This window comes from Trifolium pratense, linkage group LG6 (genome assembly GCF_020283565.1).
Source record: "Trifolium pratense cultivar HEN17-A07 linkage group LG6, ARS_RC_1.1, whole genome shotgun sequence".
NCBI classification, from domain to species: Eukaryota; Viridiplantae; Streptophyta; class Magnoliopsida; order Fabales; family Fabaceae; genus Trifolium; species Trifolium pratense.
In genome coordinates, this window is record NC_060064.1 from 23,993,750 (window position 1) to 24,021,727 (window position 27,978).

Sequence of the window (27,978 nt, forward strand, 5' to 3'; positions counted from 1 at the left end):
CACCCAATTAATTGTCTTTAATCTTATGACTAATTAGCAACCAAAACTTTCATAACCTATGGACCATTAAAAGTGAGGTTTTATTAACAATAATTTATAAAGTAAAACCGACAAATTATTACATTCTCCCACTTGGTCCATAGGATCTAATAATTGACCTAAATAAGTCAACAAGTACCTTCCTTAAGAAACAAACATGCGAATCATAGTGATAGTTCCTCTAAAAGCGAGTATTATCATCTATGTATTACAACATATTTAATTGCTCAAGTATATACTTAATGTGGTAACAATAAAACTTAATGAATAAACCATATGTTTATTCTTGGTCCAAAATAAAATATATTTTCTCAAAACTAAAGTGCGCATGAATATGAGAAAATTATATAATATATAAAAGTTTTATTAATAAACTGAATGTATACAATCATAAGGTGGAACCAAACTTAAATATAACTTAATGAATAAACTCATAACATTTATGTTTATTCAAGTTCCAAACTTCAACGATATTTCTCAAAATCTAATTTTGTACGTACACCTTAGAACTTATAACATGAGAAAATATCATATAGAGTTTCATAAACCAAAAATCGTTCTTACAACGAAAACCAAATATAGGAACCAAGTCCTATTTTTCTACACGGTCCTTAAATTTTGACGGTGGCATGCCTTTAGTCAAAGGATCGGCAATCATCAATTCAGTACTAATATGATCAATAATAATTATTTGATCCTTAATGCGCTCTCTTACGGCTAAATACTTAATGTCGATATACTTAATTCGACTTCTACTTTTGTTATTCTTAGCCATAAAATCGCAGCTGAATTGTCACAGTGTATCTTTAGTGGTCTAAAAATTGAGTTTACAATTTTAAACCCAAAATGAAACTCTTCATTCATACACCATGTGATGTAGTCTCAAACAAAATACAAACTAACAAAATACGAACTTAGCTTCCATTGTGGAAGTTACGGTCAAGGTCTGCTTTGCGCTTTTCAAGAAACAAACTTCACTGGCTAACATGAAAATGTAACTGGATGCTTATTTTCTTAAGTCAACGCAATCCGCAATCTCTAAATTAGAGTAACCTTTGACCTCTAAAATTTCAGTTCGCATATACATATACATAAACATGTAGTCTTTGGTTCGCATATATGGATTACTCTAATATCTGTTTCACATTCCGATTGCAAATGCAATGTCAGGCCGTGTGCGAACCTGATCATACATTAGGCTTCCATCAGTGGAAGCATATGGAATATTAAGCATTTGTTCCCTCTTAAATTATTCTTAGGGAATTAGCTCAAATTAAACTTATCACCCTTCACAATGGGAGCCATACTCTATGAACAATCTTTCATCCAAAATCTCTCTAAAACTTTATTGATATATAGGTTTCTTGTGATAGACCTATTAACTCCTCGAGATCTATCTCTATGGATCTTGATGTCAATGACATAAGATGCATCACCCATTTCATTGACATCAAGATCCATCACCCATATCCTTCATATCAAAATTTTTAGAGAGGAATTATTTCACCTCATGTAGAAACTTTAACATTGGTAGCAAGTAAAATGTCATCCACATATAAAATAAGAAAACAAATTTTACTCCCACTAACCTTCTGGTATATACATTGATCCATGTGATTTTCAACAAATCCAAATGAAGAAATTATCCCGTGAAATTTAAGATACCATTGATGGGATGCTTGTTTCAAACCATATATGGATTTCTTAAGCTTGCAAACCAAGTGCTCACCATCATTAGAGAAGAAACCTTCAGGTTGTTTTATATAAACCTCCTCCTCCACTACTAAGAAAGACTTTTTCACATCCATTTGGTGCAACTCAAGGTCAAAATATGCAACCAATGCCAGGATGACACGGAGAAAATCCTTCTTAGATACAGGAGAAAAAGTCTCTATGTAATCTATTCTCTCCTTTTGAGTAAATCCCTTAGCAACGAGTCTAGCCTTGTATCTCTTAATGTTACCTAATGAATCCCTTTTGGTATTAAATACCCATTTACAACCAATGACCTTCATCCCATTAGGTAGCTCTACAAGATCTCAAACACCGTTGTTTTTCATGGAATTCATCTCATCTTTCATGGCATCATACCACAAATTTGACTCTTTGCAACTCATGGCTTATGAAAAGTTTTTAGGATCATTCTCAACTCCAATGTTATAGTCAGATTCTTGTAGATACACAATGTAATCACTAGAAATAGCTGATTTTCTTGTCCTAGTAGACCTTCTTAATGTTGGATCAATATTTTCTTATGGATTATGTTGTTCAACTAATTGCTCATCATTTTCATGAATTTGATGATCAATTTGATCTATTGGAATATCAACATTTTGTGGAATCTCAATGATTGGTGGTTGATCAACATCCATTTGAACTTGAGGGATATTGTGAACAACAATCAATCTATCACTCGAAACTGAAGGTTGGGACTCTATATGATCATGCACATAAACTATGTTCCTGATTTAATCACTCCCACTAATCAAGTGATCTTCAAGAAACTTTGCATTTCTTGACTCCACAATCCTAGTTGTGTGAGATGGACAATAAAATATATAACCTTTAGACCTTTCGGCATATCCAATGAAATACCCACTAATGGTCCTCGGGTCCAGTTTCTTCTCTTGTGGGTTATAAATCCTAACCTTAGACGAACATCCCTAAACGTGCATGTCGCAAAATCAGTTTCCAACCTTTAAATGATTCAAAAGGTGTCTTTGGGACAGCCTTGGATGGAACCCGATTGAGAATATACACACCCGTCTTTAGTGCTTTATTCCACAAGGATTTAGGAAGATTAGAGTTTCTAACCATACTCTGCACCATGTCCAATAAAATTCGGTTTCTTCTTTCTGCAACGTCATTTTGGTTCGGAGAACCGGGCATGGTATATTGGGTAACAATCCCATGTTCTTGAAGAAACTTAGCATATGGACCAGGTGCTTGTCCATTTTCAGTGTATCTACCATAGTATTCACCACCCCGATCAGATCTCACAATTTTTATTTGCTTTCCACATTGGTTCTCAACTTCTACCTTAAAGGCTTTGAAGGCATCCAATGCTTCATTTTTATTATGAAGCAAATAAATATTCATATATCGTGAGTAATCATCTATGAAGGTGATAAAATATTTCTGACCATGTGCATCCATACCTGGACAACATATGTATGAATTATTTCTAATATGCTTGAACTTCTATTAGCACCCTTCTTGGAAACATTGGTCTGCTTTCCCTTAATGCAGTCAACACAAGTTTCAAAGTCAGCAAAATCTAGAGTATTAAGTACCCCATATTTTACTAGCCTTTTAATTCTCTCTATAGAGATATGTTCTAATCTCCGATGCCATAACATAGAAGAATTATAGTTAATATTACACCGCTTAATGCCAATTTGAACATGCATTGAACTATAAATGGATTCATTTTGTAAATTAATACCATAAAGACCATCAGACAATATACCATTCCCCACACGTTCCGAATTATAAAATAATTCAAATGACGTGTCTTTAACATGAAAGGAATATCCAAAAGGTACAAGTCTAGAAACTGAAATCAAGTTTCGTGAGAAACTTGGTACATAAAAGGTCCTTTCTAATTTCAAAACAAAACCATTATTCAGAATTAAATGCAAGTTCCAATAGCCTCCACATGTGAGCCCATCCTGCTTCCTGATAGGACAGTTCACTTACTTCCTACTAGCTTCCTTAAGTCTTGCATACCTTGCAAGGAGTTTGCTATATGGATTGTTGATCCAGAATCAATCCACCAGGTGTTTATATTAACATTAGCCATATTAGATTAATAACTAACAAGAGAGAATGAATTACCTTTGAGCTCAGAAACTTTATGTTTGATATCAGAATAAACAATAGATTTATAAGCTAAAAAATTCCAAAGACTCATGTCAAAAATTTTGAGACATATATATTATCTGTAATGTATGTATTACCAATGCAAACATACCTCAAAATAAATCTTGTAACATAAAATTACCTGCGGGCTAAATTTTAATGTGATAAAATTTATTTAAATTTCACGATAGAATTTTCAAATTACATACACAACAACATACTTTACGTGCATAAAATAATTTGTTTTTCTATCCAAAATTATACTTTATGATAAAACTATCAAATTATGTACCAATTCATAATTCCTGCGGGTAAGTTATGAAAATAATTTGACATTCTATCCTAATTAATCATACAAATATAGCAAAAATTCCTGTAGGATAAGATTCACTATACCACATATGATTAATCACAATGTTATGTCTAATTCCTTATGTGACCATAAGAAAACCTTAAAAAATAATTTTAATTAATTAAGGGTGCTGTGGCTAATCCAAAATCAATTAAAATTATAAAAGTCACTAGACATAACAACTGAATTATATGAGAGAATAAATTTGTGTATATCATGATGATAAAATCTTCATATACAATTGTAAAATTAAAATATAATTGAACCCATATGCAATTGTACAGCTAAAACATAATAAAATTCTCATATACAATTGCATAACTAAAACATAATAAAATTCTCATATGTAATTGTATTACTAAAATAGAATATTATCTATCTGATTTATTTATGCATAAACTCATTCCAAAATAGTAAAGCATAATTACTTAATTAATCAGAAAACGGAATATTTATAATATAAAAATTAAATAAGACAACAATTTACCAAATATTGTTACATGTTCCAGTGGTCAGGAAACTAACCTTATTTTGCAAAGAACCTGTGTTCGAGTCCCTGAATGTATTTTGCTGTATCATTTTACTCCAAATTTGCATGCAGCGATCATATATATTATTAATGGAGCAATATAAACAGAATGAACATGTAGCCAAATGGTAAAGAGATGTAGCTATTATAAGGGGAGCACAGGTTCAATTCCCAGCTACAAACAAAACAACTTTTTTTTTTTTTTTTTTTTTTTTTGCAGTCACTGTTCATCTTCAACCTTGAGCGGGTTAATTTGACCCGGTTTTAAAAACCCGCAAATCCGAATCGAAACCCGATGGTTTCAGGTCAATTTAAACATGGAAAATAACAATCATTACCCCTTAAAAACCTTACAAATTATTTCCAACACAATTGCAATTTTAATTTTGACTAAAAGGGTTTAAAACAAAATACCCAAAACTTAAAATCTCAAACTTGGAAACAATTCTTGATATCCTGGGCACTATTTCGAATGACTCAAATAACATAAAGCTTAGAAACTCAATGAAACGAAAATTTCTCATAATATTTTGCAATAACAATGCTTTAAACTTAAATTAAAATGAAATCTTCAAATTTTACCGAAAATGGAAAAATTGGAACAATGAGCAAGGCAGAGGCAGAAAGGCTCTGATACCAAATGTAAGATTAATTCAATTGATCTTATGTTCCTGACAACAAAAGAACAACAAGATCAATAAACCAAATGCGGAAAATAGGAACTTAAACAATTACCTCCAGCCATTGTTACAGTGTTGTGAATGCACAGTCTTTGAGTCTTCTAAGCTCTTACTCTCAACTATATAGATGGTGTATATATTTCTGAATAATGGAATGAAAGCAAGCTTAGGGACCAAAGACTATATTATATATGCTTGATTCTACCATCAAGAATAAACAAGCCATTACCACCCAATTAATTGTCTTTAATCTTATGACTAATTAGCAACCAAAACTTTCATAACCTATGGACCATTAAAAGTGAGGTTTTATTAACAATAATTTATAAAGTAAAACCGACAAATTATTACAGCAACTCCATTTGTTTGTCGTGTAACAAACTCAACACAAAAGTTACTATAAAATTGAGATAAAGACTCTTACAATGTGTGTGATTATATTACCAAATTCAGTAGCATCATGTGTACGTGTATGAAACCCGTCTATTACTTTTTTTGAACTGAGCTCAAAATCAATCTCACTAGTATATGTTAGTTAAAAAGTATTATTGTCTGTCCCATGAGTTTAGCTCAGTTGGTAGGACATTGTATTATATATGTAGGAGGTCAGAGTTCGAACTCCGATCATCTCACTTATCCACCTTAAGGGTGAATTTTTTAGCCACCAGACTATTTGACAAAAAAAATTACTATTATCTATCACAAATTTATTAGTTAAAAGATAAATATGCATTTCATTAATGTATCTCTTGAATATCTACAAAAATTTGAAGAAAACTATAATACAATAATTTACCATGAAAACTATGCATTTCATATAATTTACTCCGTAAATAATATTTTGGGAATTTTTGTACCAAATATATATATATATATATATGTTGGGAATTTTTTTGTCATGGCTCATGTATTTGCAAATTTAGAAAAAAAAATATTAAATAAATTGATTTTTATACGCAAATATATATATTTGATAATAAACTTTTAAATATTTTAGTACTATAATGTCTACTTTAATATGTACCAATGTGACGTGAAAGCCTATCTATGTTTTTGTAGAATTCAAAAAAAGAAAATTGAACTATTTTCTTGTGTTTTTTATTTCAATTTAAATTTTTGTTGTTTTTTTCATTGTTTGCCCCTATATATAATAAAAGGGTATATATATTAAATAATAATGAAAGGTTGCCCTTATCCATTGAGCCAGCTAAACAGACAAATATGAAAAATTGGTTATCTATGATACATTTAATAATGATTCTAATTCTAAGAAGTTTTGTTGAAGATCTATAAAGTGCAAATAATTGAAACAAATAAACAAGACATAATACTTTTACTACATATATAATACATAAAGTGACCAATATATACATTTGCAAACTTTGGAGAAAAAATATGGCTGAAATTTTTAAATTTGTTTATTTAATAATCCTCTTTATTTCCTTATTTCTTGTCATAATTGACGTAACTGGTAAACAAATTTTGTACTCTTTTGAACTTTCTAATTTATATTTATATCTTATACAAAAATATAACTCACCTCTTTCAATAATTTTTTTTATTACAGCAACAAGGACCTTGATAAGTTGCAAGGAGAATATTGATTGTTCCAAGTGGTTTTGTATATATCCTTTGGTTCCAAAATGCATTTCTTTTAAATGTAAGTGTGGATTATAAGTAAACTCGATCGATTGTAAAAGATTCATATTGTAATTTCAATGGACGGAGTTAAAAATTTTATTTGAGATATTATTCTCTTTAGTTGATGTACTCTACCGTGGAAAAGAATTTACTCAAAAAAACAATATGGAAGTAGTTGAAATAATATTATATTTTATTTATACACCAGAAGCTTTACTTTGAAACATCGAAATAGGTGTACATGAATGAATTTATGAATGGTAAAATGGGTCAATATTATGCCCTTGTCACCAACATGTAAAAAATTAATCGATATTTTTATTACGACCATAAAACCGTGCAATTACGGCCTATTAGATTCAACATATAATGAAGACATTGACTATGTAGAAGGAGTTGATAATGAAGACTCTGACTATATGTTCCTTCAAATAGCATTAATCTTCTTAGCTATTAGATTATTTAACAAAAAATAATTGAGACAATTAATTTGACTTCAACCACGCTTTAGAGAATCGATTTACTTATAGTGCAATAGTTACTATATATATAGAGATAATAAGAGAAAAACTCTATTATAAATAACAGTAATTTTAATGACCATTTTATAATTATCTCAGATGAAATTTTAACTTCTTATTTTAAGATTACAATATTAATTTTTTACGACATTTACATTTAAAAGAAATACATTTTGGAAGCAAAGGAGGTACACATAAAAACCGAGGACAGTCATAATCATCCCTGCACTTTTGCTCCCGCATTTCTGTAGTATAAAAAAACAACAAACTAAATATTACTAAAAAGGGTCATGCTAAACAGTGCTCTGGGGGCACTAGTTAAGCATACTAAAAAAAGAAACAAATGAAAAAGTTAATAATGAGAGAGAATAACTTTTTACATATTAAAGCATTGAATGCACAATTTACGAGATGAAATTTCCATATTTATATCCTTAACTAGTGCCCCGGGGGCACTGTTTAGCATTTTCCTACTAAAAATAGTAAATGTATAAGATAAACATGAAAGTTCGAAATGATATGAATGGTTACCTGTAATGTTAGCTACAACAAGGAATAAAGGAATAAATAGGATTAATAAATAAACAAACTTAATAATTTCACCCATATATATTTTGTTTGCCTAAACTTGCAACAAAATATATAGAACTGTATGATCCATAAAAATATAGAAATGTATTGATCACTCTATGTTGTAATATTAATAATATGTTTTACAACATATTATTATTAATAATATGTTTTGTTAGGTATAAATGCTACGTTCATTGCTCTGATCCCCAAAACGGATAGCCCTCAACGGTTGAACGATTTTCGGCCTATTTCGCTTGTGGGATGCCTTTATAAAATTTTGGCGAAGGTTTTAGCTAATAGGTTGCGGCAAGTGATTGGAAGTGTAATATCTGAGTCCCAGACTGCGTTTGTGAAGAATAGACAAATTCTTGATGGTATCCTAATTGCAAACGAGATAGTTGATGAGGCGCGTAAGTATAAAAAGGACCTTATGTTATTCAAGGTGGATTTTGAGAAAGCTTATGATTCGGTGGATTGGGGGTACCTTGACGACGTCATGGGGAGAATGTCGTTTCCAACGTTGTGGAGAAAGTGGATTAGGGAGTGTGTTTGTACGGCTACAGCTTCTGTGTTAGTTAATGGTAGTCCGACCGATGAATTTTCTCTTCGTCGAGGTCTTCGACAGGGTGATCCGCTCTCTCCTTTCCTTTTTCTTTTGGCGGCAGAGGGTCTCAATGTGCTTATGGAAGCAATGGTAGCGCGTAATTTGTTTACGGGATATAGTATTGGTGGACAGGAGTCGATTAGGGTGTCTCATCTTCAGTTCGCTGATGATACTCTCTTGTTGGGGGTTAGAAGTTGGGCAAATGTTAGGGCTCTTCGGGCTGTTTTAGTGCTGTTTGAGACTATGTCGGGGTTGAAAGTCAATTTTAATAAGAGCTTATTGGTTGGCGTTAATATTTCTGATTCTTGGTTAAGGGAAGCTGCGTCTGTCCTGTGTTGTAAAGTGGGAAAGATTCCTTTCCTTTACCTGGGTCTTCAGATTGGGGGGGATCCGCGGCGTTTGATGTTTTGGGAACCGGTGTTGTCTCGCATAAAGAATAGATTGTCTGGGTGGAAAAGTCGCTTCTTGTCGTTTGGTGGTCGTCTGGTTCTGTTAAAGTCTGTCTTGACATCTTTACCTGTCTATGCTCTTTCTTTCTTCAAAGTTCCCTCAGGTATCATTTCCTCTATTGAATCTCTTTTCATTAAATTTTTTTGGGGGGGTTGTGAGGATTCTAGGAAAATTTCTTGGGTTAGTTGGAAAGACATTTGTTTACGTAAGGAGTCTGGAGGTTTGGGGGTTAGACAGTTGCGCGAGTTCAACCTTGCGTTGTTGGGAAAGTGGTGTTGGAGGATGTTGGTGGACAGAGAGGGCCTGTGGTTTAGAGTTTTGGCAGCTCGGTATGGGTTTGAGGAGGGTAGACTTTGTGAGGGTGGTCAGCGAGGTTCGGTGTGGTGGAGGGAGATAGCGCGTATTAGAGAGGGTGAGGGTGAGTTAGGTGGTAGGTGGTTTAGGGAGCATGTTGTGAAGAGGGTGGGGGATGGCTCAGATACTCTTTTCTGGACCGATCCTTGGCTGGATGAGATCTCGTTGAGGGAGCGGTTTGGTCGCCTTTTTGCGTTGGCTGAGACCAAATCGTGCTCAGTCGCGGAGATGTTTGCTTTAGGGTGGGGGACAGATGGAGAGGCGTGGGTGTGGCGGAGGAGGTTGAGGGCGTGGGAGGAGGAGTTGTTGAGGGAGTGTCAACTTTTCCTTCTTGACATTTCTTTGCAGGATCAGACTTCGGACAGGTGGCAGTGGAGCCCAGATCCTGACACAGGTTATACTGTTGCGGGAGGTTATCAGATCTTGACTCATCAGGCTTCAGTTGCTTTACATGATGCGGAAAACCTTATATGGCACCCTCAGGTCCCGTTGAAGGTTTCCATTTTTGCGTGGCGTTTATTGCGGGATAGGCTGCCCACGAGAGCCAACCTAGTCAGTCGTGGTGTTTTGTCTTCTACCGCTGATGCTTGTGTTTTTGGCTGTGGAGTGACTGAGTCGGCCCATCATTTATTTTTATCTTGTAGCACTGTTGGCTCTTTATGGGATTTGGTCCGTGCGTGGGTTGGCATTTCACCGATGGATTTTACTACTTTGCGCGATCATTTTGTCCAGTTCACAGTTTCCGCAGGTGCATCTCGAGCTCGACGGTCTTTTCTGCAGCTTCTTTGGCTAGTTTGTGTTTGGGTGATATGGACAGAGAGAAATCATCGTTTGTTCAAGGGCTCAACAGACACACCTCATCTCTTGTTGGATAAGATCAAGCTATTCTCCTTTAGGTGGTTGAAGTCGACGAGCATTACGTTAGCTTCGAACTACCATAGCTGGTGGTCTGATCCATTGTTGTGTTTGGGTCTTGTATGATTTTATTATGATTGCATCTCTTTGACTCTATTGTAAATTTTTTAGTCTACTTCGGTACGTCTTGTGCTGGGGAGGCTATTTGTGTTAATATATTCCATTTTGGCTTCTTCAAAAAAAATAATATGTTTTGTTTATTTGTTTCAACCTTTTGCACTTCTAAGATCTTTAAGAAAACTTCTTAGAATTAGAGTCATTTTTAAATGTTTCATAGATAATCAATTTTTCATGTTTGCCTGTTTAGCTTGCTCAATCGATGAAGGCAACCTTTCATTAATTTCCATTTTTAATGTCTAGCCTTTTATGATATATATGTATATTTTATTTGTGTAAATTATGACTTTAGGGAATCTAAATCATGTATTTTATTTGTGTAAATTTTTTTTAGATATTCAATTAATTACGCCACTGCACACCCTCCTCTCAATTAAGCATGGCCGTGTACAGAACTTTCAGGCCTAAGTTGAAAATTTTAAAAACAAATAATAAATATTTTAAAGTTTTGATATTATATATATAAATTATTAATTTTTTAGCTTTTTCATGAAATTTTACCGCTATTTCCATTTTAAAAACCAATTTTTTGGTGGACTCAAAGCTAATGCAAATCCACTCCCCTATGTAATTTTTTAAATAAGTGATAAGGACTCTTAAATGAGCTATAGCTATATCTAAATATATTTAGATATATTTTAACCGTATAGGAGAATTATCAACATTAAGCTCATGAACAATTTTACAAGTGAGTTGGACAACACACTTTAACTCAAAACTTTAAGGTGTTAGGTTTATGGGTCCTCCCACTTATAAATTGTTCAGCCTCCACTTTTCTAAGCAATATGTGACTTAACTCACTCACACTTGCCACAACATAGTCGACCTTTAATTTTTATTTTCTATGGTAATATACTACTCCCTCCGTCCCAAATTAAGTGAGCCAATTTGACTACGAGCACTATTTACATATTTAACTTTGACCTTATTTTTCTACTAATAAATAAAAACAAATATTAGCATATAAGATGTTAATTCATCTCGGAGAGTATTTTCAAAATATCAAATTTTTATAATTTTTATTATTATACAATTAAAAATATTAATGGTCAAAATTATGCATTGGCATGCGTACAACAATCAACTGGTTCACTTTTTTTGGAACGGAGGAAATATTCCCTCCGCTCCTTTCCAACTACTCAAACTATTCAATGTAAAACTTCTTAAATGAGTAGTCACTTTAACACAAGACAATCAACCATTAAAGTGAGTACTCACTTTAACACAACAGAAATTTGTCAAAAAAAAAAAAGCTTGTAATAGAAATTTGTCAAAAACAAACATATATGTACTTTTACAACATCAAGTGATCAATACATTTCTTTCTATTACAAGCTGGTTTTTTTTTTGACAAATTTCTATTACAAGCTTAGAAGAAAAAAAATGGCTGAAATTATTAAATTTATTCATTTAATGATACTCTTTGTTTTTTTTATTTCTTGTTGTAACTGACCACTACAAGAATTTTGGGAATTTCCTAGAAAAGTTTTCGAGAAAAATTGATTCATCCCAAAATCCAAGTGTTTCCGAGGAAATATTCGTAGGAAACCAGTTGTCAGCGAAACGCGTTTTCCCAGAATTCATTTTCGAAGAAAATTTAGTCGAAAAACAGTTTTGACCGAGTCAGAGCACTTTCCTAAAAAGTTTTCATCGGTAAACGCCCCATGTGATAAGCACGCGCCAGGAATTCTCTCCGGTGTAGTTTCAAGGCATGTGACTATTCTGCACACACTGTGTGGAGAATTAATTTTACAGTTGAGCACTCATTAATTATATGGATGAGGAGAATTAATTTACTAATAAGTTGTATACAAACACACAAAAAACGTGTTTCAGCACCTCACACAAAAGATTTTCCTCTACAATTTCATTAATCATTACCTCATATCACAGAGAAATTTTACACTACAAATTTAGCATGTTTCCTAGGACTTATTTCGTCGGTAACTAGCATAATTCTTGTAGTGGACATTGCTCGTAAGAAATTTTCATATCCTTATGAACTTTCTTTGTTTATCTCATACAAAATAATTCACCACTTTAATAATATTTTTGTTTCTTATTTATTTATTTATTTATTTTACAATATTCTTTTTTATATATTGTAGAAAGTGCAGGGATAAGGTGCAACGTTGATAAAGACTGTTCCCGGTTTTTGTGTGCACATCCTTTGGTTGCAAAATGCACTTCTTATCAATGTAAATGTCGTTTGTTATATTCTTCTTTGATCTTAAAGGAAGAAGTTAAAATTTGATCTAAAATAGTTATAAAATTACAATTATTAGAACTATTGTTACTAATAATATTACTTATTTTCTTTCATACCCATAGTTGATTTACAGTTTTGTTGTGATTAACAATTCGGTTCAGTTAACCAGTTAACTGAACAATAAGTACGGTTCAAAATTCAGTTTGGCTAAAAATCATAACAGTTTGGTTCAATTTTTTTGAACCACTATTATGATTCAGTTCGGTTCGGTTGGTTCTTTGACCGAACTGAACCATGAAGAGTCCTAATTATAATATATTAATATGCAATTGTTAGTATCTTCTATTTTCTTAGTTATATTACCCTTAAATTTAAAATATTTAACAATAATACCTAAAATGATTCTGGCCTCCTATTTAATTTTCAAACCCATTTTATATATTCTATTAACATTTTGTTGTATATGTGATTGACTATTTTGTCTTTTTCTGCTAATTTTTTGTTATTTTCCTTTTATTAAATTTTTTTTTTGTCACTATTAAATTAGCGGATTTTTTGTTTTTGTCTTATAAAAAATCACATGATTTTATCCCTAAAAAAATTTCTGTTTTATATTTAGTTCTTAATAGACTAAAAATAGAAAGAGAGGAAGAAACGGGAAAGGAGAGGAATATGAAGATAAATTACAAAATGTGAATGGTTAAAAATATGAAGATAGCTCTAAAAAAATATGAAGACAAATTTTTTTTAAAAGAACTAAATTGACACATCTAAATTGGCACCAGAGATAAATATGAAGATAAATTAAGAGAATCAAGTTTTAGTACACTATACCAGATTATTTTTGGGTTACAACTTGAAGCTTCTAGTGTCATATGTTTGATTCGTGCTATCACATGAGTTTTGAAACATTAGAGATTTTAATATTATATTTATAATGAAAACATAAAAATTGTTAATTGCAACATAAAAATAATTATATAAAAAACGTTTAGAATTTTTATACATTTAAGCAAATAAAAATATGTTAAGTATTCAACATTTTAAAATAGTTAGTATATATGTGTCAAAAAAAAAATAGTTAGTATATAATATTTAAAGTTGCATTTGCGCCCACACTATTTAACAAAGATTGAAAATAAGATATTTATTATTATTGATCGAGTACTATGGGTATGTAAGAAAATAAATTCTATTATTTTTAATGGCCTTTTATAATTATTCTAGATAAGGTCTTTTATAATTATTCTAGATAAAATTTTAACTTCATACTTTGATAGGACGACATTCACATTTGAAATCACAACATTTTGAATACAAGGGAAGTTTACACAAATAGTTAATACAATCATAATCGTCAAAACACTTTCTCCCGTACGTTGTTGCCCCCCACACTCCTGTCATATAGGAAAAAAACAAATATTATTAAAAGTAGTGAATTATTTTCTCCGTTCTAAAATATAAGAAAAATCTGGTCAAACAAATTGTATTTAGTCTAAATTTTTAGCCAATTAAGTCAATTTTCTTTGACCAATTTTTTCTTATATTTTAGGACGGACGTAGTATTTTGCACAAGATAAAACATAAATGTACATCTATTTAGTTGATGTACTCTACAGTGGAAAAGAATTTACTCAAAAAAATAATATGGAAGTAGTTGAAATAATATTATATTTTATTTATACACCAGAAGCTTTGCTTTGAAACATCGAAATAGGTGTACATGAATGAATTTATGAATGGTAAAATGGGTCAATATTGTGCCCTTGTCACCAACATGTAAAAAATTAATCGATATTTTTATTACGACCATAAAACCGTGCAATTACGCCTTATTAGATTCAACGGATAATGAAGACATTGAGGATGTAGAGGAGTTGATAATGAAGACTCTGACTATGTTCCTTCAAATAGCATTAATCTTCTTAGCTATTAGATTACTTAACAAAAAATAATTGAGACAATTAATTTGACTTCAACCACGCTTTAGAGAATCGATTTATTTATAGTGCAAGAGAAAAACTCTATTATAAATAACAGTAATTTTAATGACCATTTTATAATTATCTCAGATGAAATTTTAACTTCTTATTTTAAGATAACAATATTAATTTTTTATGATATTTACATTTAAAAGAAATACATTTTTGGAAGCAAAGGAGGTACACATAAAAATCGAGGACAATCATAATCATCCCTGCACTTTTGCCTCCGCATTTCTGTAGTATAAAAAAACAACAAATTAAATATTACTAAAATTAGTAAATGTATAAGATAAACATGAAAGTTCGAAATGATATGAATGGTTACCTGTAATGTTAGCTACAACAAGGAATAAAGGAATAAATAGGATTAATAAATAAACAAACTTAATAATTTCACCCATATATATTTTGTTTGCCTAAACTTGCAACAAAATATAGAACTGTATGATCCATAAAAATATAGAAATGTATTGATCACTCTATGTTGTAATATTAATAATATATGTTTTGTTTATTTGTTTCAACCTTTTGCACTTCTAAGATCTTTAAAAACTGTTCTGGGCTGAGCTTAGAAGCTCGGTACACAAGCCAACGAGCTTGTGTAGTCGAGCTGACCCTTACCCACCGGGCACACCATAAATGCTCGGGATACCAACGGCTACTTCTCCATGGCTTCTGTAACGTCTAGACACCGGAATGATGAGCATTAACTGCACATCATGGCTCCTTAGCCGTTTTCCGGCAGCCACTTGATGGCCATTAATGCCATCAAGGGCCTTGGCCCAACGCTGGGGGCTATATATATGTGTCTCCACTTCATTTGCAAGGTACGCATTTTTAGCCAAGAAAACCTTCTCAAACACAAACTGACTTGAGCGTCGGAGTGCCTGCAGGTACACAACCCCCCTCCGCTTTAACAGCGGTCTCAACGCTCTCAACCACCGCAAACGCCGGCGAAGTCACACTCTTCTGGTCTACACGATCAGTGGCGCCGTCTGTGGAATCATAGTTTAAAGTTGCATTTGCTCCCACACTATTTAACAAAGATTGAAAATAAGATATTTATTATTATTGATCGAGTACTATGGGCATGTAAGAAAATAAATTCTATTATTTTTAATGGCCTTTTATAATTATTCTAGACTAGATAAGGTCTTTTATAATTATTCTAGATAAAATTTTAACTTCATACTTTGATAGGACGATATTCACATTTGAAATCACAACATTTTGAATACAAGGAAGGTTTACACAAATAGTTAATACAATCATAATCATCAAAACACTTTCTCCCGTACTTTGTTGCCCCCACACTCCTGTCATATTGGGAAAAAAAAAACAAATATTATTAAAAGTAGTGAATTATTTCCTCCGTTCTAAAATATAAGAAAAATCTGGTCAAACAAATTTGATGTATTTAGTCTAAATTTTTAGTCAATTAAGTCAATTTTCTTTGACCAATTTTTCCTTATATTTTAGGACGGACGTAGTATTTTGCATAAGATAAAACATAAATATTACAAGGAGTACAATAATTGTTTACCTGTAATGTCTGCTACAATAAGAAATAAGAAAATAAATTGGATCAATAAACGAACAAACTTAATAATTTTAACCATATTTATTCGCCTATATGTCCAACAAATAAAAATGTATTGATGAATTTATGTTGTAAAAGTACTATGTTTTGTTTATTTTGTTTCAATCTTTTGCACTTCTAGATCTTCAAGAAAACTTCTTAAAAATGTCTCATATTTGCCTATTTAGCTAGCTCAATCGACAAGAGCAACCTATTTTCTTTTTATTTAATATATTAATATCTACCCTTTTATTATATATGGGGGCAGAAAATAAAAACAACAAAATGTTATTTTAAAAGGAAACAAAAAGCACAAGAAAATAGTTCAATTTTATTTTTTGAAAAAAATAATTTTCTATAAAAACATAAATAGGCTTTCACGTCATTATCACCCTATCCTTTAAAAGTTTTTTTCTTGTAACCCTAAATTCTCTCACGCGCCATGCGAAATTCTAAAAATACTCCTTTTCGCGAATTAACTAGAGAATCCAATTCGTTACATAGGTAGCGAGTGGATAAAAATATCCAAATACACCAATTTTTTTATATTTCACCCCCTCCAGAGAACTCCCTGACAATTTTTAAATTTTTTTGTCATCCGCTACTTAAGTAACAAAAGACTCTGCAAAGAGAAAAATAGGAATTAAATTGCAACTTGAAATTTCAATAGGAATAATTTTATTCATTTTATTACAAAAAAAAAAAGAAGGCAAATTTACATTAGACATAAAAAAATACATTAAAAAGTCCTTTTGGAGTAAAAGTAAATTTGGATGGATGCCTCTTAGTTACTCATAACGATTCTAATATGTCCCAAAAAGTCTCTCACTTCATGAAAGAACATGAATGAGTATATTATGACTAACTAATAAAAGATAATGTGGCTTTTTATTCATGAAATTACGAAGCCACTATGTTTAGTCTAATGATGAGGAGTTTGAGTAGTACGTTATAGGTTCTGAGTTCAATTCTCATCTCATTGTAAACAAAAAAAAAAAATTACAAAAAATCAAACTAAACAAACTAAAACCAAAAGAAAGCAAAAAACAGAATAAAAGAGAAGACTTGTGCAGCTATATGACATCAATAAGAACCAAAATAGTAAAATTTATTTATGTTTGAGACCCAATAAATATAATCATTTTTCCCCAACAAAACAAATACTAATAAATTTATTAAAAATTTCAACCTCTAATTTCTTTTTGACAAATGGATAATTTGTTTTTATTGGTACATAAATCATAAATGGATAATTTGTTTGTTATTTTACAAATATAAAATTCATTTTTTTCATTTTTATTATTATCTCACTAGTCTCAAACACTTGTACACCTTCATAGCTACACACACCTTCAAGATTCAAACTTTGATTCCAATTTGCAATTTCAAGACAACCCAGAAACGATTTCAGCTCAACTCAACAATCTTTGCATCATTTCAAATTCTGGGTCACTATGAATTTCAAAAACAAAGATGATTTCTGGGTATTTTACATGAACCATCATTCAAAACCATCAACAAGAAAATGGCACTTCATAGGAACACTCTTCAGCATTATTTTCTTTCTCTTCTCAATAATCTTCAATTGGTTGTTATTGTTTCTTGTTCCTTTATCTTTTTATGGATTTGCTATGTATAGTCATTTGTTCATTGAAGGGAATTTTCCTGCAACTATTGGTTACCCTTTTTGGTCTCTTTATTGTGATTTGAAGTTGTTTTGGTTTATGGTTACTGGAAATTTGGATAGAGAGATGAAAAGACTTGGGAAGAGACCCGTGTTACAATTGTTCTGATTTTTTATGTAAGTTTTCTTCAACTTTGCCTTTGAATTTGATTTCTGTTCAATTATTTGTTTATTTATTAAAAAAATGAATATAAATTTGTAATTTTTAATGCATGTATGTTTAAAAAAACAATTTTTGAGGTAGTGTTTTTTGAGTGGATAATTTGTGTAGTTTGGTATGGTTCAGTAGCCTAATGACTAGACTCACCGTAAGTGTGGAGAAGTGGAAAATTTGGGGTTGGAACTCTGACCCCTCCAATAATATCCTTAGTAGCTACCAATTGAGCTACCCTTACGGGACAATTTTGATAACTTGTTTGAGCATGATGATTCTGCTAAAATATTGTAGCTTAAACGAGTGTTTGATATTGCAACTGGATGGATGAGTGATTATGGTTTGACCATGAATGAGGCTGATAAGAATTAGATCACTGTGGTATAAATTAAGTAGTTTAGATAACTTATTTGAGCATGATGATCCTGCAAAAATATTATAGCTTAATGAGTGTGAGAGTGTGTGATAATTCAACTGGATATAGGATGAGTGGTTTTTGTTAAGGCCGTGAACGAGGTTGATAAGAATTAGATGATTGTGTTACATTTTCTTGATATTCTGTGAAAGAAATTTAAAGTTTGATCTTTCTACTAGACTAGAGTTTCATTATTCTATTATGTCTTTGAAATATTGCGAATGAGAAATCAATTTGAATTTTCGAGCAAAAGACAAAATATTTATCTTATTAGTATATATACCTATTGGAAACTTGTAAATATCTAGTTGAATAAAACAAACATCAGAGCTGCTAAATTGCCAATTTGATCATCTATAATGTGGTTTTGTTGCTTATTAATTTTTAGTATTATTTTTTTTTGAAGAAGCTAAATTAGCCCACTCAAATTGGCGCCAGAGAGAATCGAACCTCAGACCTCATTTTGATGTTCTTGGAATTCATGATTTCTTGTAAGATATGTTTGAAAGGAACCTCCATTTTCATTCCCAATCTTAGCAATATTGTTCATATTAATCTCTACACTAGAAATTCATGAACAAGAATTTGCAACCTGTTTTGGATCGGTAGTGTCAGTCCCTTACAAATGATATTTCGAGAATTTTTCTACGTATTTCTTTACCACAAGGATTGATATGAAAAACTTATCAAGGCTAAGAATGAAAATGATAGATTATCATAAACCTTTCACTTTACCCCTTTATTCATTTTTGTAAGCGTTATACAAATACAAACTATTAACTCAAAAATATAAATTTAAACCTTCATTTTCAGATTTTGTCTGCAAAAACCTAAAAAAATAAGTAGAGTAATTGGAGAGTTATTCTGCAAGCATGTTGTTTATTTAATTTCTTCTTGAAGATGTTGTAGTCCTGCATTTTTTCTATGCAATGAATTATGTTTTCTATTAAGAAGGAAAGAAAATCGTCTACAATAGTAGGATATTCTGCTGAAACTGGACATTAGATTTGATATTCTTCGGTCTCGTTATTCATATCTTTAGAAATTATTGAATGTCACCAATTGTTCATTTTCGCCATGGAATGAGGTCTAAGTTTGTGATTAACTGTTTTAAATGTTTGCCATTGAGCTTGATAATTTATGACACTGATGTTTCTTTTCTTTTTTTCTTTCAGTTTCGTCGGCTGTTCTTCTCCCAAATTCGAAGTTTGTCTAGAGAAATTATTTTTGAATGTGTAAGTTTTCTATCTAGAGTTTTGAATATACTTAGATTTTCACAAGATTATGGACTGATATGACGTTTATGGTAAGTTGCAGAAAATGACTGACACTATTTTGTTCTTACAGGGGCAGTATATATGCAGTCTCGATTTCGACAATATTATTTGAATCATGAAAGTGCAAATACATTCATTCAAAGTCTAAAGTGGGAAAAATTATTGAAGATTATTCTTTGTATATTTAGAAAGCAATTTTGGTTAAGGGCTATGTGATGATTAAAAAATATATATACTATTGATAATATATATACACAGGGAAATGTTGAAAGTACCTAGCAATTTTGTCAATTATTGGTTTTAACTAAAAAATGTGCTTTGATCATGAAAGTTTTGTAGTTAACTTGTGTTTGTTACAAATTGTGACAAATTTATTAATCATAGATGTGTTTGTTAATCATCATTCATTTAAAACTATTTTGAGTCACCTCATCAATAGACCACACCCTACTTTGCTGTTCCATTTAAATGTGGTGGTTTGGTCACATATAAAGGTGGGTACACTTTAAACGGACGTGGATCCTATGCAGTAAAAAATACACTACAGTCATGCAGTCACTCATTGTAGGCATTAGATTAAACTTTAAACAAATAAATAATATATTTTAATAAAATTGAACTGCTGAGATTAACCTGCAGTCAAATAGTGATTGCCGGGAATCCATTTCCCACTTTAAACACATCTGCCAAAAGAAACACATGCTTTGTTGATTCAAAATTGTACCATGCTTATGAATTTACCTATTTGATCCATGAAAACATGAATTTTGTGCTGTCAAATTTCAATCCAAGGGTCTATATTGTATTGACTGCATGACTGTACTGTTTTCTGACTGCTCCTACTCCCAATTTTATACATGTTATAACCCGGATTTGGATTCCCCGCAGTCAAAAAGTGACTGCAGGTGAATCACAGCCATTAGATCAGATAAATATATTTTAATATATTTTGTAGTGTTAAATCAGGACCATCTGATTTCAATCAAATGGTATATAAGAAACTGACTGCATGAATGCACCCTTCTCTGACTGCATGGGATCTACATCCGCTATAACCCTACAATTCTCTTGTACTTGTCACTTGACACATGATTATCAACATGTGTGAAGAAGAAATGAGAACATGCATGACAAAGTTTGCTTGAAAGTGTATTGGTAGTACCAGAATTACTTATTTAATAAATAGACTAAAAGTACTACTAAGCTAGAAAATATAGGCTAAATGAAAGAGTTTTCCCCCTTCGAGTAAATTCACTCTACTCAAATTTGGTTGGATAAAATAAAAAAATAAAATCTCTCTTCTTTGCCCAATATTTTATGAAGAAAGAAAAGTTACATGTGAACAACGAAGAATTCAATCAACATATATTTGATCATGTCGTTTAACAACTTTCATAATGCTTAAAATACCCAAAAAATCACCTCTTTTACTGTTTTATTTGATCATTTCCATATCCTAAAGTTGTAAACCAAAACTAATTAACAAGAAAAAACAAAATGGAAATAAATCATAGAAAGCTATATATTATTATAAATATCTATTCCGTTATAAAGATGCCAAAAAAACTAGTTAAGTTCTACATTTCAGTATGTGATTACACTACACATTAAGGGCAACATCCCATTATCCCAATATCAGGATCTCATTCACTGTTGCAACCCTCAACTATCTCTGAACCAAGCTTGAACAAATGCTTCTCATAAAATATCCACTTTGACTATGCGATCAAAGCTCACTGCGGCACCCATGTGTAACTCAATTTGATGTAAAATTCACATTTCCTGAGCTCAAAGATACCTAGAGCAATGAAACAAAATAATCATCACTAATCATCGTTCCTTGAGAATGATGGCAATGGCACTGCACCTTGTGGACGAAGGATGACATTGGAAGAACAAGAAGCCACTTCAACAATTTATAGTAGTGCATATGGAATGTGAGGGAGAAATCATCTGAGAAATATAGTCCGTTTTTGTCGACCATCTCAACCAAAACTGTTCCTGAGGTCCTTACCCCCACAGTTGGCAGCTTAATTCGATGTTTACCAGGTAGAGAATAGGTCTGGTTCTGCTTTATTGTTCTATCTCCTTGGTAATTACCAGGGACAAGCAAGGTTGTCTGATGAGTTCACAGCATGAAAAGGGAAAGAAAAAAAGCCTTGTAAACTGAGTGTACGATAGGTGAATTAGTGATCCAAAGTAATTTGGTTGAGAACTTACAGTGACATGGTATGGTCCTTGATTGCCAGATGGGTATCTGTAATTATCTACAATCTCAAATTCCACCCAAAAACTCTTGCCTTCCTCATCACGGAATGCCCTAGAAGGATGAGTAACGTAGATGCCTTCACGACCGTACCGATTTCCAACATTATTTCTTCCTTGGTTAGGCAATCTCCATGCCTAAAACATTGATATAATAAATTTAGCAAAAGACGGACAAGTTTAGAAGATATCCTACCTTGAGGGGATGGTGAGGAGAGGGAGTTGAGAAGCAGAGGACGTTGCCATTCATTGTTGAGACAATCAGATCAAGATCATCCCCACCATCTACATTGTCTGCCAAGACCATACTATATCTGCATAAAAAATGACTCATTCATATAACTTCTGGAAAAATAGGACGGAAAGAAAATTCATGAAAGCATGAAACAAAGGTTAAAAAGAGTAGAGAATTTCTTACGATGTTTCACCAATGTCAACAACATCAGCACAGCCTGTAGGTCCATCAATGAGGTACAAATAACCATCAAACGAAGTGGTCACTATAGTCAATCCTTTCTTCTTTTCCTTTTGTTTACTTAAATCAACTAGAAGAACTTGATTCATCACTCTTCCATGAGTTATAAATGGATACCGTCCAATAGATGATCCATCCCTTCCATCAAGAACATGAATCTTCCCTGATATTGTTGGCACAACAAGCTCAGTATGGCCATCACCGTCAACATCGCCAATAGTTGGAGCCTGTGGAAAATTAATTTAGATGACATTGACAAGCCAAATTTTAAACAGGAAAATATTTCAAACACCTTGCATAAAAAGTGTTATATAAAGTGATATTTCAAATATGCATTCTATCGTCGGAAAAGAGGAGTCCGTGTCTTAACAATTTGGGAACAAACAAAATTAAAAATGTAAAAGTGACAGCTCAAAAGAATATAGAGACCATGATAGAAAGTGTTTCAATGACCAATGCAAAATGGGGATTCTATCTCTTACAGAAATCTGATGGCATATGGGAAACATAAAGCTATTCTTCATTCTTCCTTTATCTAAGAGTCATGTATGCTTCATTTTCACTAGTATACATTACAGTCTCTGACTTCTCCGTTCATCCTAAAAATATCTTGTTGGGAGCGCCGCATTGGATGTGATATGGCTTGAAAATATGTTTAATAAGTAAAAGATATATTTCATCTTACATGCCAATTGTGTAGGACTGAGTCAGTTTCAGCCCAAATTCTAAGATGGTGTTAGAGTTTGTCATAAACCCATGGGCCACCCACTATCAGGGTCACTTGGGCCACACACCCTAGATGTTAAGTCCTGAGTGTGACGGAAGGTGTGTTGAGAATCTCATTTTAGATTTAACATGGCCTGAAAAAGTGTTCATAAATGAAAGGCATCCCTAATCTTACAAATCAATTTTCTAGGATTTGGGTCAAGTCCACCCCAAATTCTAAGATATCCCATAAAACCAAATTAAAAATGCTATTAAACATAGACATTGTCTTCTCCACAATCAATATTCAACAGGACAACAAAAAATGCACGCAATCATGCTACACTCATTGACATGCTAAGGAAGATTGAGATAGTACGTTACATGTGGAATGAGACTTTTCAGATGCTTTTCCCATATCAAATCTCCTTTTGGGGTCCATACAACAACATTTCCATGTGTATCAGCGGTAACTAGCTCAATTTTCCCATCATCATTAACATCAGCTGCAACAACTCCTCCTTGAATCTCGGCCATTTCAAGAGGGAACTTTTCTCTAATTTTACCTATTTGAGAAAGAAAAAAAAAAACTATTAGCATTAACAAAACAAGGAATATATGCACACACACATATATATACATGTATGTACACTATGCTGAAAGAATAGTTAGCCACCCCTGAAATTGAATCATATTTAACAGCCCCTAATTATGCTTAAATAAAAAAGAAGTCCCAAATTTTAAGATTTCAGAGCCAATACATGTCCACCCTTGCAATGCAAAACTTGACTGTCAAGAAACGGCAATAAACAAAGCAGAAAGGAGCAAAAATAAAATTCAAATAGGACCACAGAAAAGAAATACTTCTGCTTTGTATTGATAATAATGAAACTTGTAAATAGGAAGAATCCTCGATACAAAACAGTACATTGTAATGGATGGAGATGAATCTCCTTGTAAGATGAATATAAGTAAATGATACTCCACAATAAGAGTATCCCCTCTGAGATTGGAACCACCCCAATACTCAGCCCCACAGTTTCCACAATACACACATCTTGCTCTCTCTCTCTCTAGCTTGTCATGATTCCCTCATCCCCTCTTCTTGATCATGTGAACTATTTAGTCATATAACTTATTTTCACCCTCACACAGTACTAATGGTCCTATCCTTAATAGTGGACCTATCAAACTCAAATATTAGACACGAGTCATGACAGACATCTTTCAAGGGAGAATCTACTACAGAGGAAAATAAGTAAGATTAACATATATCAGAGTTATCAATTGCCTGTGGTGGCTGCCATCAAATAGCATTTTTGGGTCGCAGCCATCAAAGTCAAAATGGTGTAATCGTGGCAACTATGGTTAACAGTGGCTGAAAAGCCAGATTTCCCATCAATTTGAGTTTTTGAACCAATTTCCATTTTTGGGAGTCTCTGATTTCTCAGAAAAGGTTTTGCTTCAGAAACAATAGGTTTGAAATTGAAACCCTTCTTCAATTATTCACCTAAAGAAGTTATCTGTTGTTTAAACTCTGTTGTCTGACCTAGCGACCCAATGCTTGCTGGCATCACATTTGTTACAACTTACCAGCCAACGCTGATATTTTATGGCTGCCGACCCACTGCTTACAGGGTCCTTGTCCTATTCATTCTATTTCCTTTACTGCCCTGGTTTCTTCTTTTACCATGTTCTGATCTCTCTTTTCACTTTACACTTCACATGTTCAAATTCTTTCCTATTGTGTACTGTATTGTACAAATTAGTTTGTATCTTTGATATAGCTGCCATCCTGCTATAACATTTCTGGGCTGGTTGTGCTACTATATGGGATTGTCAACTACGAAATTTCATGTGGTTGGATCATATTATTCTCTGAACAAGCGCACCTCTTCAAAAGTTTCTTTGACAATCGAGCCTACGAATTTCAACCAAGACGAGAGAAAGCAGAAAATTCATCAGCTTCATCTTGGAAGCATATAGGAGTTAAACACATGTTAGAATTAACGGATAAGAATTGCTAAAAAGTGGTTGGTTGCATTTAGTATAATGACTCTTTTTAAAAGAATTGAAAGCATATTATGATATATGATCATATAACAATTCAATCACATTTCATTCATCTTTAGAAACATTTTATATCTTGTGAAATTTGTCTTTATTTATTGAAAAACAAAGATTATAACTGCAACAGCAAGTAAAATTACATCAGAATTGCACAATTTTGGATATTGAAACAAAACATAAGAAAATTACAATATCCTTAGCCAACAAATCAAGAGAAAATAACTCATACAAAACCCCTAAAGAAATAGAGTACCTGAGAACTAAGCAATCGCTCAGCGTCTTTTATGTAACTCAAGCAATCGTTCGAGAGTTTCTAAAGACCATGTTTTGTCATTTTGGGCATAGACCTTTTGATTCCGAGAGTCGATTATTATACTGATATTGCCAAACCTATATATTTGATGGCCGTTGTGCATTCTACCAGGTTTAAGTTTGAAAAGTAAACCATGATCTTGAGCATAGGCCTCAATGAGTTCTTTCATGCTCATTTCATTCGCACCATCGACTTTGACAGCATCGACCAAGCTTGCAGCTGCCTGTTGTTGAGAAGAGGCTGCTGCTGTCTTCTCCTTCAGAACAGGTTGCACCACCTCCATACCTTCAATAGCCTGATTCATCATATCAAGACCACATTTGAGCTTGTATAGAATACTTTGATTTGCCAAAAGTTCTTTTGGAATAAGTTCTTTCCAGCCCAAATACCAGTTTGTAACTTCACCAAAGTTAGGATTTGAGCACAACCAATGATATAAAACTTTAAGCCACTTCTCAAAGAAGATCTCCATCATGTCAACCATCAGATCAATTGGAATAGCCGAAGCCCAGTTAATTACCCAATAAAATTGATCAAGATTCTGACTTGCCGGGTTCACTTGGAATTTGTCATCTTTCAAGACAGCCTTCAGCTTCGGTACAATAAAATGGTGCATTAATTGCTGCCACCTATCAGCATCAAATACAGTCTTCCAAGGGGACAATATAGCATATACGGAACCATCACTCGGGTGCCATGAATCAAGAACAATACTCAGTTTGGAACGAATCGTCTGGTGGATATCCTTCAACTTGTTCCCTAGCAGAGGTAGCCATGGATGCACCCATGTGTGGATAGGAATCGTCTCGCGACGTGGCTCCCAAGCATCTACGGCACTTGATAATTTTGGCATGACTATGTTGTCTAATATAAAAGCAAAAACCGAAGAAGGAAGCAATTTTTCCCAAGACTCCAAAAACCGTAGCATCGGCTCAGGATCGCGTGCTTGCCATGTATTGACACAAGATATTCTAACAGCCGGCAATACAGCATCAGAAACCAAATCAGCATAAGGTGATGATATGTTAATGTCCCATATATCACAACAATCATCTTCTTGAAGCAATGTCTTCCATTGTGAAACCAATTCCAAACCATGAGATGGATTTCGAAGAGGATCCCATCCTTGGAACACTCTGATAAACAAAGGCAAGGCATATGAGCAAACAATACATGACAAGTTAACCAACTTATAGTCCTCATCAGCATATCTTTTGTGAATGTCCCTCAAACATTGAGCAAGGGAATCCAATGTTAATGTTCCTAAGGTCTTTTCTTCTTCGACACGGTCCAGAACACTTTTTATCTTCTCATAATTATCCAGCTGCTTATTTTGAAATACTACCTCATCTTCCAAATTCTCTTTTTCACTTTTCAAGCTAAATGCTATATCCCTCTCATTCCTCAAATCTCTATCAATCTCTTGGAAGTCAACCTCGGCCGACCGAACTATTAGTCCTATGTAATACTGAAGTTCAGGCATTGGGAAATCTCTTTCCTTTGCTTTCTCCTCAGCATTCAAATCACACAAATTTGTATACACTCTTACCTCTGGCCCCCTCATATCATAAATCTTCTGAATGACTTGTTCTTGCTTGTTCGCCAAGAAATCCGCAGCAGTTACATACACATCCTCTTCTTTCTTCTTCTTGTGGTTTAACAATGCACGTTCTCTCTTCCTTCCAACTATAGGTTGAAAGCCTCCTCCCGGTTCGCACTTTTTCTCCGTCTGCAAAATCGGAGTTTCCTTCGATTCGTAAGATCCAAGACCAGAAAACTTAGGCCTCAATATGACCTCAATATGATTCAGCATACCTTGCTCATTCTTGCCAAGACCACCTCCTTTATAACCCATCTTCTCCATCAACTTCATTCCGCATCCCTTCGTATGCCTCTCGAAATCGCCAAGTTTTCTTCGCTTTGTATTAGAACAGTAATGATGATCTTCAGAATCAGAATCATCATTGAAAGTGTACATTGAGATGTACATAGACATGGAAAGGGTAAAGGAAAAGTGAGAACGGTGTCTGAACGTAGATGGTTGACGGTGGCGCTGAAACTGAGATAAACCTAAAATACTTATTATGTTAGGGTTACACAATTGATATTTATAATGCTCTGCCTCTCTATTTTTAACAAACCATCGATGTGGGACTTTTAGTTATACTATCTTTTCTTTATTAAGTTATACTATATACTGTCTATTATATT

General features: G+C 32.9%; 4 protein-coding genes and 2 long non-coding RNA genes across 7 annotated transcripts; 4 read left to right on the forward strand and 2 right to left on the reverse strand.

Annotated features, from left to right (window-relative positions):
* The first annotated feature begins 6,765 nt into the window (after positions 1-6,765).
* On the forward strand, positions 6,766-7,304 carry LOC123888569. The gene is made up of 2 exons (XR_006802194.1): positions 6,766-6,932; positions 7,029-7,304. It is a non-coding gene; the product is annotated as an uncharacterized LOC123888569 (long non-coding RNA).
* Positions 7,305-8,124: 820 nt separating this feature from the next.
* On the forward strand, positions 8,125-10,585 carry LOC123891947. Its single transcript, XM_045941809.1, has 3 exons — positions 8,125-8,149; positions 8,373-9,286; positions 9,461-10,585. The coding sequence occupies exons 1-3, from the start codon at positions 8,125-8,127 to the stop codon at positions 10,583-10,585; spliced, it is 2,064 nt and encodes a 687-aa protein (XP_045797765.1).
* A 1,144-nt stretch (positions 10,586-11,729) lies between these two features.
* Positions 11,730-12,958, forward strand: LOC123888571. Its single transcript, XR_006802198.1, has 2 exons — positions 11,730-12,390; positions 12,745-12,958. It is a non-coding gene; the product is annotated as an uncharacterized LOC123888571 (long non-coding RNA).
* A 4,723-nt stretch (positions 12,959-17,681) lies between these two features.
* On the forward strand, positions 17,682-20,230 carry LOC123890211. Of its 2 annotated transcripts, none has more exons than XM_045939776.1 (3): positions 17,682-18,210; positions 19,838-19,897; positions 20,010-20,230. In XM_045939776.1, the coding sequence occupies exon 1, from the start codon at positions 17,864-17,866 to the stop codon at positions 18,200-18,202; it is 339 nt and encodes a 112-aa protein (XP_045795732.1). In that variant the 5' UTR covers positions 17,682-17,863; the 3' UTR covers positions 18,203-18,210; positions 19,838-19,897; positions 20,010-20,230. The 2 variants fall into 2 exon arrangements, with proteins under 2 accessions (XP_045795732.1, XP_045795733.1); XM_045939777.1 differs by having other exon boundaries at positions 20,016-20,230.
* Positions 20,231-21,437: 1,207 nt separating this feature from the next.
* On the reverse strand, positions 21,438-25,827 carry LOC123893251 (protein DEFECTIVE IN EXINE FORMATION 1-like). Its single transcript, XM_045943182.1, is given in 7 exon segments — positions 21,438-21,824; positions 21,827-22,058; positions 22,160-22,342; positions 22,401-22,518; positions 22,623-22,906; positions 23,769-23,950; positions 25,708-25,827. Coding segments are annotated over 6 exon segments (1,029 nt in total). The 5' UTR covers positions 23,922-23,950; positions 25,708-25,827; the 3' UTR covers positions 21,438-21,765.
* LOC123891948 (septin and tuftelin-interacting protein 1 homolog 1-like) lies at positions 25,727-27,763 on the reverse strand. Its single transcript, XM_045941810.1, has one exon. The coding sequence runs from the start codon at positions 27,761-27,763 to the stop codon at positions 25,727-25,729; it is 2,037 nt and encodes a 678-aa protein (XP_045797766.1).
* Between the last annotated feature and the right edge of the window lie 215 nt (positions 27,764-27,978).